General features: G+C 24.8%; 1 protein-coding gene across 1 annotated transcript; it reads left to right on the top strand.

Annotated features, from left to right (window-relative positions):
* The first annotated feature begins 2,599 nt into the window (after positions 1-2,599).
* LOC122861165 (inactive dipeptidyl peptidase 10) lies at positions 2,600-9,476 on the top strand. The gene is made up of 13 exons (XM_044165372.1): positions 2,600-2,931; positions 3,121-3,224; positions 3,519-3,717; positions 3,809-3,883; positions 4,180-4,232; positions 4,321-4,618; positions 4,710-4,963; positions 5,179-5,497; positions 5,584-5,762; positions 5,855-6,074; positions 6,150-6,600; positions 6,820-7,025; positions 7,365-9,476. The coding sequence occupies exons 1-13, from the start codon at positions 2,833-2,835 to the stop codon at positions 7,464-7,466; spliced, it is 2,559 nt and encodes an 852-aa protein (XP_044021307.1). The 5' UTR covers positions 2,600-2,832; the 3' UTR covers positions 7,467-9,476.
* Positions 9,477-13,498: the final 4,022 nt, after the last annotated feature.

The raw sequence follows: 13,498 nt of genomic DNA, 5'->3' as shown, positions 1-13,498 counted from the left end.
CTTACTACATTTCTTTAAAAATAAAAAAAAAATCTACAAAAACTTTTAATCATTATTTTTTTTCTTAACAAATAAACCATCGTAAATTATAATTTTAAAAAAATCTAATTTATTACATTAAACTTGAACTGGCAAATTTACTTAATTTTTTAATAAATAATTATATTCCTCAGACACATTCAACAATTGTTATTTTTCTTATTTTATTTCTAAAAAAATTTTTTTATCTAAGAATTACGGTCAAGTTATTTTATTTGATATATATATAATTTCATGTTTATGTGTCATGAAAAATAATAAAATTCAAAAGAAAGTAACGAGCCACATAAAAAAAAAAAAATAGATAATATAAAAATAAAAATAAAAAATAGAATAGAATATAAATTGAGTAAATACAATTGTGTATACTGCAGTATATTTTATATATATATTTTTTTTCAATACAGTTAAATCGTTGCAGTAGATAAAATTACTTGTCGAATATATATCTAGATGTTATTTCAACATCAATGACAAGTATAAAAGTTACATGTGCTTTCTTTGATTCTATTCAAGCGCATTTACATTTAAAATATTATTTATATAATTTTGAATTCATTTATATATATAGATAAAGTATAACTTTGGACTCTCATTTCAACACGATCCTTCATGACCAACTGCTCCACACTCTTTGCCCTTCATTCTCCTCTTGTCCTCCTTATTCCCCAGCGTCAAAATGATAACGAACTTGAAGCCTGTTATCACCTCGTTAACTGATGTGAAATTCACCGGGTGCATTGTTATAATTTTCATATTTTAAAATTTAAACAAGTCCACTGAATTCACTTAAATAGGGACTGTTTTACATTTTATAAATTCAAATTCTATATAATTTTTTTTTTCTATCTATACTTTTTTTTTTTTTAGCCACTTTTCATTATACTTTTAAAATGATTTTTTTGTTTTTTTTTTCTTTCGCTATATATACTTGGCCGCCGTCGCGTTTTATGATATAGGCCAAGTCATTAAAGTAGAGATAAAGACCCGCAGCTTTTCATCGGATTGGGTTGAGATGTCGGTATTTATCGGCTCGGTTAAATCCATTATTATTTTTTTCACTTTCATCTATATATATATTCTTTTTTTTTTTCAACATTTTTATTACAAGAAAATAATAAAAGATTCTTACGATTATCGTTGTTATAAATTTTTTCAAATTGTACAACGTAAAAAATTTTATTTATTCATAAAAAAAAAAATGAGTAATTTGTTTTTTAATAAGGGCATTAAAAAAATATATATTGAATTTTTTATTTATAACGAGATTATAAAATTAAAAAAAAATTATTTGAATAGTTGATGCAGTGTTAATTGCAGTTTATATTTTTTTGTTTGATTTTTAATTATAACTGGTTAATGGGTTTACACATTGAGTCGACTGTTAATGACAAATGTTGCATGTTATTATTATACTGTTATAAATTGCAAATAGGATTTACTGTGTAACATTGCTCGCACCTGTTGTGGTTCATGGCATCCAGTGATTTACGAGATTTATCTCAGTGTGTCTGTTTATATGCATTTCTGTTTATATATATTATATATAGATGTATATTATTATTGTTCAATGTGAGAGACTGTTATATATATTTATATAAAATCTCCAAGTTGAATTTTCGTATATGCATGCAGAATGAAAAGTGGAAGCTCTCAGTTCAAGTATATAAGTAAGGGGACACATTCAATTTTGTCTTGCTAGTTTCGTTATTCTAAATTTAGATATTAGACAGTTTTGTGGCACACGGTGAATCAAAAGTCTCAAATAAACTATTTTAACTTTATAAAATTATTATTATTTTAAAAATTTAAGTTATCTAAAATAAAAAATTATTTGTACTTTTATTATTAACGTCTATTATTTGAAAAACAAATTTTTTTATTTTTATCAATAAGCATTATTGTACACAAGATTATCAAAAAAATTCATCAAATAATTTAAAGAGACAATTGCTTAAGAAAAGAAAAATAAAAAAATTAAAATTCAAGAGTAAAAAATAAATGATAATTTTATTTTACTTTGAGAGTTAAAAAGTTTTCAAGCAAATAAAAAAAAAATTATATATAAAATGTAAAAGTTTTTAATAGTAGATGATATTGATGAAAATATTCCGTAAAAATAAAAAGAAAAAAAAGGCTGCATATTCTGGAACACAGTTGTCACAAGTTCCATGTTATTTTTTATTTAAAATTTTCCAAATAAATTTTTTTTTTTTTTTGTTTTCCATCTCAATTCCCTGGATATTTATTTCTTTGTGTTACCCCATCTAGAACTGGCCATGTCCCCATTCACAATGACGCTTGAGTATTTATTCTCATTGTTTTATTCTCAATCCTCTCTAAACCACCCTTTTTCCACCCACATCTTCACCCCATCAAATCTCTGTGCCTTTTATCTTTCTTATTGCTGCAATGTCCCTTCTTTTGATGTCATCATTCGTCTTTCTTTTGAATTTTCATTACTATTCTTATTATTGGTTTTATATATTTTTTTTTTTCTGCTTCTTGATTTATAGGTGTAGGGGAAAATATAAGTAGAAGAAACTAAAATAAATAAAAAAAATTAAGGGAAAGAAAAAATAGAACAGTTGTGAAAATAAAGAAAAAACGATAGAACGAAATAAGTAAAAAGAAATAAAAAAAATATAAAAAAAATCTGAAGATAAAAGTGACGAGTGGTTGTTGAAATATATAACCTGGAGGCTATCAATCGAGGACTTAAGATTGCAGATAGAAAATTGTTTTTTAAGTTGATGCAGTCAAAGTGTATAATAGTCGAAGGTGTAATCCGCTATGAACGCCGGTGTTAATATTGAGAGAAATTCCTGGCGGCTTCCACCCGATGAGACCGTCCAGGTCTGTGATTTAAAATCAAAATCATCAGCCAAAGATGTAAGTTAGCAAAAAAAAAAAAATAATCTACAATTTAATATAAATAATAAATAATAAAATTTCAATGAAAATGTTTATTTTAAATAAAAAAGTATATAAAAAAAATTAAAATTATTATAATAACAAAAATTACTAAATTGAAGCTTGCCTTAAATTTGTCTGACCAATGATATTTTTTACTACTTAAAGGATCTATATGGCGACGGTGGTCACAACTGGAAGAGTATAATATTTTCACTTCTAGTAATTGGATTAGTCATTGCTGGAATTGTAACAGCAATTTACCTACTTGGGTGAGTGGTATTGTCATTAAAACAAACCTCGTTAATTTGACTTAATGCTTATGTAATTGCACAACTCTTTTTCAACAACAATGAAACATTTTTAAAAATAATATACATACTTGGACATGAAAAAGTTTTTAAGTTTATTATTCATTTGTTATATAACAGAAAAAGAAAAAAACATTTTTATTTTTTGAAAAGCTTTTGAGTTTATCTTTAAATTACTTTAGAGAATTTTTTCTTTTTGTTTTTTTCATTTTATCAATATTAATAAATATAATAAAATATGAATGGAATGTTTAGGTATGTCGATGAGCTTTTATATTGGAATGGTAGACGTCTTACACTTGAGGAGTGCCTTCGAAATGAACTTTCACCTCCTCGACTACCACCAGCTTGGATATCTCATGACAAATTTATTTACCAAGCTGACGACGGTTCATTAGCTCTTCTTGATGCATCGAATAACTCGGTTTCACTTCTAGTATCCAATCATACACTTGTAAGTTTATTTTTATTTATTTATTTTTTTTTTTTCAAATAAAATTCACAGGAAAAATATAAAATACATAGATAATAATAATTTATTTCAGAGACAATTAAATGTTCAAGGCTTTGAGTGTAGTATCAATCTTCGTTATGTACTTTTTAAGCATGATGTTAAACCAGTGAGTATAAATTTTCTTGTAGCAAAAAAAAAAAATAATATATTTAATGTAAAAACAAAAATTAAAATAAATTGAAAAAATATCCAAGCTGTTTGTAAATAAACCCTTTCGATTGCAACAATTCGCGCAAGCGCTTATATTTCCAATTGTAAAAAAAACGATAAAAAAAAAAAAATCTATATCAATTGCAACGAGTATTCGACTTTGCTTGATACTTTTAACTTTCAAAAAATATTTCTATTAACATTTTTATTTAGTTATTTATTTATTTAAAAAAAAAAAATTTTTTTTTCCAGGTATTTCGTCATACTTTTACTGCTCTTTACACGGTCTATGATGTTACTAATGAGTGAGTTTACTAAATATACTTGTAAATTTATTAAAAAAAAAAAAAATAGTTGATGATTTTTTATGACATGTATTTTAATTTTGTTAAGTCATCATACTCCACTTCGTCTTCATTCATCATCACCAGTTCAACCAACTCGTTTACAGTATGCGACTTGGATGGGCAATACAACATCATTAGTTATGATTTCTGATAACAACATATTATTAAGATTGTCACCAACAGCACCGGATGACAAAAGACTGACTAACACTGGAGTGCCTGGAGTTATTTATAATGGTGTACCAGATTGGCTTTATCAAGAAGAAGTCTTACCAAAACCGGAAGTACTTTGGCCAAGTCCAGATGGAAAATATCTTCTTTATGCAAGTTTTAATGACACCAAGGTTAATGTTTATTTTTAGCATCAATAATAAAATTTAAATTAGAATTAATTTAAATATTATTCATTTATTTTTGTTTTTGTTTATGTTGCAGGTGACAAGATTAGAATTTCCGTGGTTTGGATCACAAACAGGCCAGAATAGTGGCAGCTCAAGTCCCACTGGTGAACCACGAAAAATATCCTTTCCACCCTCAAAATCTATACATTATCCAACACCTGGTTCGTCAAATCCTGAGGTTAGTCTTTGGCTTGTTGACCTCACAAACACAAGTGATACAACTAACGATTCAATTGAAATTGATTATCCACGTAAACAACTTAAGCCACCACCAATATTCGATGACCAGTAAGTCAATAAAAAGCAAAAAAAAAAAGAGAAAAATAACATAAAAAACAAAAAAAAAAAAACTGTATAAGTATATCATGAAATATTTATTTTCTTTTCCAAAGAAAATAACTGAGATTGTTTTTTTTATTTTATTTTCAAACTTATGATTTTATTTATATATTTATTTCTCTTTTATTTTATCATCTATTTGTTATTTTTTTTTTTTATTTTAGGGAATATTATCTGATCTCAGCAGGATGGGTTGGGAAAGATTCAAATCAGATTGGGGTTGTTTGGATGACAAGATCACAAAATTTGTCAGTTGTATCAGCATGTCGTTCACCAAAATGGGAATGTGAGGAAACTCATACAGAACGTGCACCAGAAGGACAATGGCTTGATGCCCAACCACATCCTGTCTTTTCACCAAATGGTGATAGCTTTTTGCTATTGGCTGCTGTACAAGAAGGTGGACAAGAACACTTTACTCATATTAAACATGTTGAATTAACTCAACAAAGAATTGCTGTACTTTCTCATGGAAGATATGAGGTATGTTAAATACATCTATCATTATCATCATCATCATCATCATGATTATGCAAAACTATTCAACTCGAAAATTTTTCAATATTTAGGTCAGTGAAATTTTGGCATGGGACACAAGAGCAAGTTTAGTTTATTATCTAGGAAGTAGAGAACGTAAACCAGGACAAAAGCATTTATATGTTGTGAGAGATCCAACAACGGATGATCCACGTCGTCTTGAGCCACTTTGTATAACTTGTGATCTTGGTGATGTACTTTGGAGCAGTCGGTATGATACTTTCATTATTTTTTTTACTATATATCTTTTAATTTTTTTTCTAAAAGATAATATGTGGATATATATTTTTTTTTTCATGGCAGATTTTATTATACAAATTGTACGCATTTTGGTGCATCAGTAAGCTCATCAAGTGACAGTAGACAGGGTTATTATATTCTTCATTGTGAAGGTCCTGGATTGCCTTTGGCAGGTGTACACTCAGTTATAACACATAAAATGGTACGAGTACTATATGATGCTAGAATTCAACAGGGTGGTAGATTATCACAGCTTGCTTTACCAACGAGAAAAAGTTTTGAGGTAAATTTTAATTTAAAAAAAATAATAATACATACTCAAATGAAAAATTAATTTTATTTTATTTATAAAATTAAGGTACCATTACCACAAGGCTGGCGTGCACAAGTACAATTACAATTACCACCATCATGGCGTGAAGAATTACGTGATGCAGCATTTCCAGTACTTGTTGAAGTTAATGGTCGTCCAGGAAGTGCTGCTGTTACTGATAAATTTAGTATTGATTGGGGTACATATATGTCAAGTCACAATGATGTTATTTATATTAGACTTGATGTACGTGGTGCACGTGGTCAGGGTAAACGTGCATTATATCATCGTATTGGTGGTGTTGAAGTACAAGATCAATTGACTGTATTAAAATATTTACTTGAATCAGAATCATTTAAATATTTAGATAATTCAAGAGTTGCTGTTTGGGGATGGGGATACGGTGGATATGTTACTTCCATGGTATTGGGAAGTCAACAAAATGTATTCAAATGTGGTATTGCTGTTAATCCAATTGCCGATTGGTTATACTACAGTAAGACATGTTATTTAAATTTGAATCCAATTAAAAACAAAATAAAATCTATTAATTCAATTAATTTATTGAATGTTCAACAAATTTATAAGGTTTTTTTTTTTAAAAAAAATTACAAAAACTAATATTTAAAAATTGGAAATAATTGGATTCATGAGATTAAAGTATTTTTTTGTATAAATATAAAAAATTTATTTAAAGATTTTAATGTAATTACAGATTCAGCATTTACGGAAAGAGTTTTAGGTGCACCAGTTGAAAATTACAAGGGATATGTTGAAGCAGATTTAACACAACGTGCAAGATTAGTACCAAGTCATAGTTTATTTCTTATTCATGGTTTAGCTGACCTAACAGCGCCTTATACACATGGCATTGCCTTTGCAAAAGCTCTGTCTGATGCTGGTGTTATCTTTAGATATCAAGTAAGTTTTAAAATATTAAATTAAACAAAACATTAATAATTACATAAAAATAAATTTTAAAAAATAAATTGTTATCATATCATGAAAGCCGGATTAATATAGCTCAAGTTATCTTTACACTGGAATAAATGTAATAACTTTTTTAATTGAATTTAAAGTTTTATAAAAAGATTTTTTTTTTTTTTTTGGATTTATCTATTTCATACTTTTGTTGGGACAAAGGATTTTACTACTAGCGAGATTTATGAGATTAATAATTTAATTTTTTCATTATTTTTCTTGTTTGTTGTTTTGTTATTTTTTAATATTATATTACAATAATATTATTTTTTATTTCAGAGCTATGCTGACGAAGATCATGCTTTGTCTGGTGTGATTGAGCACACTTATCGTTCCATGGAGGACTTCTTTACTGAGTGCCTCTCTTTGGATGTCTCATAGTGCCTCAATAAAATTTTATCGCTAATCATCACTGATAAAACAATTTTTGCTTACACACACAAATTCATTAAAATTAGATTATCATTTTATTAAATAAAAAATGAAAAATATAAAAAAAAAAAGGAAAAATCTATACATTAATTGAAAAAAAAATTGAGTAAAATAGATAGATAAATGAGTTTTTAAAAATGCTAAATAATAAAATACTCAATAATTTTAATTTATTTATCAGTGAGAATAATATTTATTATTTTATTATTTTTAATTTATGTAGATTGCTCAAATGACTGATTTAAAATCATTGTGTGAAAGTTTAAAAATTAAATATTAATATTGTTGAGTGATTGTTGTGATGATAATATTTATAAGTTTTACACGATAATAAATTTAAATAATAAAAAAAAAAAAAAAATGTTATCAAAAAGAATTTAAATAAAATTTATCGAGTAATTAATTTGTGGTGAAAAAAAGAAATCGAATAACTGTATTATTAAATGGCAATATGTTGAAAATTGCGCAGTATGTTAATATTGATATTATAATAATTATTAATGTTGGATAAATATTGATAATAATTAAAAAAAAAAACTCGGGTAAAGTTCACGAATTATTGTGGTTAATTGTTTTTAATTAAAAAATATTTTAAGTAAAAATCTGAGCTTTACTTTGTAGTTGAAAAGCCTAATTAAAGGGTAAAAAAAAAATGAAAGAAAAAAAAATTATTGAGCATACAGCTATTGGAATTATTTAATGAACGTCAATAATTTTTTTTTTTTTTTGATTCCTCAAATATATTAAGAGGTATATATGATCGTTATATAAATATATTGAAAGGTTGTCAATATCATATCTTTCGGTTATTCTGATGAAATTAAAAGTTGTGTCAAAATGCTTTTTTTGTTTTTTCAAATACTGATTGATAATTTTGATTTATATTTTTGAAATATAAATATAATATAGCTATTTTTTTGTTGATATTTAAATGAATTTAATATTTTGTATTTATATATTTATTTTTATTATTTATTAAAATGTTAACAAGACACAGCTAAATTTGATAATTAACATAACTGAATGATGTGATTTATAAGATACTTTTTCATTACTTCCAATCAAAACCCGTCCCCAGCGTTTAATATAAATCAATGTGACGCTTAGTTGTTCGTAGTATAATTTCTCACAAGCCGCAAAAATAATTTTAAAACAAGTGGAAAGAAATAAAAAGGAAATTATTCAATAGAAATGAATTTGGGCCTACAGAAAAGCTCTTCCAGAAAAATTAAATTTTTATAAATAACTTATCTTCCAAAGTATTCATAACAAAAAGAAAATATGTAGAAAGTAAATTTATATATATATTAATGCATAATAAAACTGATAAATATATGAAATTAGAACAAGATATATTAATTTAAAAAAATAACAGTGATGAACGAGCTTCGAGGCTGAAACGCAAATTACTTTTTTGTAAAATTAAATTCCAGCAGCTCGCGCATTTCTTTAAGAATAAAATAAACGTAATAATAATGGCTGTCTTAAATAATTAATTAAAAAAAAGAATTATTGTAAAATGAAAGTTGTCGTTATAGAGGATATTTTTATAAATTCGGGTTTCCTCGATTTTCTTATGTAAAAATTTTCAAACTTTCATGTTAAAAAAAAAATAAATTATTATAAAATTTGCGTCAAACAACAATTGATCTCTTTTTGGATAAATAAATTCAATGAAAACAAAAAAAAAAATTATATACAAGGTATATATTAAAATAAATATTTAATTGTTAAATAATTTTAATTTGTTAATTAAATTTGCAGTTATTTTGTTATTATTAAAAAACAAATTTAAAAAAAAATAAAAAATTATTTATATTTATAAAAATTGAGCTGTTTACAATATAAAATTAATTAATAAATATTTTTCAGTCTGTTATATTGGAAAATAATTTCTTGTTAAAATCATAAAAAGAGAATTTTTGAATGTAAAAGAAAAAATCAAAAAAAAAAAAAATATTAACAATCAAAATTAATGAAAAAAAAAAAGTAATAGAAATATAAATTTCTAAAAAAAATTAATTCATTTTGCACCCGACAAATCATGTAGCTAAGGGTAAAAAAAAAAAAATAAATAAAATAAAAAAATTCAGTCAATTGTAATTGTGACTGTACCAGTGATCATTATGATAATATTGTGAATTTTATGAACTATTGTTTATTGTTTTTGATAGTTATTTGTTGAAAAAATATAATAATCACAGGAATCTTCCTGCACGAGCTGCGGATTAAAAATGTAAATAAAACGTAAACAGTACATGGGGATTGTTACTGTTTAAAATTAAAATCAAAATGTTGTGGTTATATATTCATAAGCTCATTAATAAAATAATAAATAATTTAAGCTGCCAATTGGATTAGCACAGTTAATGGTCAAAAAATTATGTTGACTTTCTCTTTTTCTCTCTCTTTCTCTTTGACTAATTCAACTTGCAGCTTCAATCTTTGATTGATTTTCAATCTAACTTTTCTTCTCACTTGCATTTTATGGAATGAAATTTGACCTAGCAAAAGAATTTATATACTGATAAAGAAAATGTAAATATAAGTGTCATAACACTAAGAATGTTAGAAATTTTTTTATCTAAATATTATCTCAATTGAATATTGAAAAAAAAAATTACGAACTGCTGAACGAGTATGTAACATACAGGCCTAAATTATAATGATTTAATTTGTCTCACATCAGAGTTATTATTACACACAAAATTTATCAGAAATAAAAAAAAAATGTCTATATACATTTGATTCAAAAACTAAGTGCTTCTTCGATCCGAGTCAATTGCTTAGCTTTAATTAAAATTATTAATAACATTTATTCGGTAGTTTTGCATGAATTATAAAATTTCGTAGTCATTTAAATGTACCAGTAAGAAAAAAATATTTAAAATCAAAAATAAAATTAATAGCTTTATCGGGTAAATTTAAAAAAAAATAAAAATGTATTAACACAAAAGAAAAAAAGAAAAAAAAAAATTATACAACGTACAATCAATATTATTGAATTTTGTAATTTTTAAATAAATTTTTTGTAATTCGACATAGTTATAAGCCCATGATAGAATTGTTAATCTTTATTTATAAAATAAAATTATTTTTTTTTATTATTTTCATTTTGGCGAGTCTAGTTTTATCAGTTGTTACACTAACAAATATGAGCTTCAACGTATATTTATAAATAAAAGTACACACAATAAAATAAATATAATGTGTTTAATTTAAAAGAAAATAAAGAAATAATCCTAAAGTTGATAAAATAAAAGACTACCCCCAAGTGTTATTCACATGATGAAAATCAAAAAAATATATTGATGAGTAAAAAAAAAAAAATCAGCTGTTCATTGTAACTCTGTAAAAAATATAATTGAATAAATAAATAGTATAATGAAAATTAAGAAAATTAAAAATAAATCACCAGTGACTATTGTAACATATTAATTATCTATAAATTAATGACAAATCTGTATTGTTAAGCAATAAGGCTGTAAAAATACAATCATGATAAAAATATATATTCTCAAATATCTTATTATATACAAGAGCGATAACAAAAAAATATAATATATGTAATTATATATTATAAAAAAAAATATTGCTTGTTTTCAAAATTATCTGCTCATTTTCATTGTTAAAAAAAAAAAAATAATAATAATTTTTAATTGTCAAATATAGAGTGATTATTGTTTTAATTTCTTATAATATATAGTCAAGAAAAAAGCTGTAAAATGTTGATCGTAATGGTACATTGTGTTAAGATATTAGAACGATAAAATGAACTTGTAAAAAAAAAAAAAATTAGAATTGTATTTTAGATCAAGTACTCAATAAAATATTGAGAACACTGAAACTGACGAACAATCTTTAAGTTTATTTTTTTTATAGTTATATATTTTATAATAATAATAATGGTAATAACTATTGTTTATTGTTTTTGTTAGTTATTTCTTGAAAAAATATGGTAATCACAGAAATTTTATTTTGCTGGATCATTTGTTGACTCGGTATCATAGCTCCAGATAATTCTCCAAATAAAGACAATGAATTTATAAAGGAATGAAATTTGTGTTTTAAATTCCCTGGCGGTAATTTTTCTCCGATATTTCTACCATTTTCTTCAACTTTCTCCGTTTTTTTAAAATCGGAGAAAATCGGAGAAATCATTCTCGCGAGGGTTTGTTGATTAAATCCACGAATTCACTCGCAGTTTTTATTCATATTTTATTCTTCAGCTTCTGCTGGATTATTAATGGATACAACACAATCTTTGTAGAAGGAAATTTTGAGTTTTTGTATATTTTTGATTTCTTCTTGACTGATAACTTCTCCATATCCCATCTTGGGAAATCTCAAATCTGAAAGAAACATAAGTTTTATTTGAATATTTACAATCAATGAGAAAATATAATTGTCATTAGCTTGATATATTTTCAAAACTTTCAAAACTATGATATTTTCAAAACTATGATATTAAAACATAAATATATTAGAAGAAACAGCTCGATTTTGAATTCGGTCGGCACAAACATTGATGTACGTTGTGTTTGACAAGTTTTCTCTCTTCAAAAATTCAACCGACTTGTTGCGTAAATCTTTTATTTTGAAATGCAAACACAACGCACATCAATATTTTTTCCGACCAACTTCAAAAACGAGCTATTGTCTCAAAACATCAACATAATAATAAAAGAAAAAGGTTTAAATCTATGATAATTAATATTTAATTTTCATTTGCTTAGTAGACTGTGTTGATGTGTTGAGACAACTGAAGTCGATCTACTGAAGATAAAGAGCGTCAGAATGTTTTTAATACTGCAGTTGTTATCAGAGGTCTCAAATAAGTAGCTTGATGATTTTCAACGTATAATTGAGTGAGCATAAGACATGGTTTCGGTATTTTAACTTTTTAAAAATTATTTTAACAAAACTGTATAAGAAAAATATCATATTGTCTTTAACCGTCTATCAATACTTGTTGATATCATTTTTGTATATCTATATATATATAAATAATAACCGTCCAGTTTTGTTCCGTATTATTTTAAAACGTACCAGATTGTGAGCATGTCTTTTTTTTTTTTTTTATTTGTTGAATCATCATTTTGCGAATTTGTCATGAGATTAAACTACAAAACAATCTCAGATTTAATATAGCTTTTTTTTACTCTGTAATTTAAAAAAATTTTTCATGTTGAGTTGAGTCTTCTCTATAGTCAACTTTGCATATTATTTGTCATCTTGTTTTTCGTCTTCACGAATAAAACCACGGCATTTCTGATATCAGAAAAATAATCTTACCAGTGGTAAACTAATGAAGAAAAAAAGCAAAACTTGTTTGCCTAAATATATCCATTTTTTTTTATATCACATTTATTTTAGTCTACAAAAAAAAAAGTTTAAAAGTCAGTAAATAAAAATTGAGGTCATTGTGCGTATATTCATAATATAGTCAATTTAAGAAATAAATTCAACGAACTTGAACAGTCGATATACGTCAAGTATAAATATTTAAAAAAAAAATATTGACATTGACAGTTAACTCTTATTTTACAATTTTAATATTTTTTTATTTATACGCATTGGCATAAATATATTGGATGACTTTTAAAGTGCAAAACTAAGTGAGTTTTTATATCAACCGTAATATTTTTAAGAAAAATTTTATATTACAAAATAAATGTGGTTGAATAAAAATGCATAATGCATGTGACAAAAATATAAAATAATTCTTTTTAGAAATTTCACTGAATTATCAATTAAAAAAAAAAAAAAAATACATCAACAATTTATAAATTCATAGACGATATAATTAAATATACGAGTGTTATATTATATCATTTTAAAAAGAGACCAAGATGTCTCAGAAACAATGATAAAAAAATGTGAAGTGCATGGTGATAAGACAATTACTAGGAATGAAAACGAAAAATAAATAATTTTTAGTTTTATAATATATGCATTATGAAATTCACATTTAAAATATT

This window comes from Aphidius gifuensis, linkage group LG1 (genome assembly GCF_014905175.1).
Source record: "Aphidius gifuensis isolate YNYX2018 linkage group LG1, ASM1490517v1, whole genome shotgun sequence".
Classification (NCBI taxonomy): domain Eukaryota; kingdom Metazoa; phylum Arthropoda; class Insecta; order Hymenoptera; family Braconidae; genus Aphidius; species Aphidius gifuensis.
Note: the sequence above shows the minus strand (reverse complement) of the source record. Positions and strands in the feature narration are given on the sequence as shown.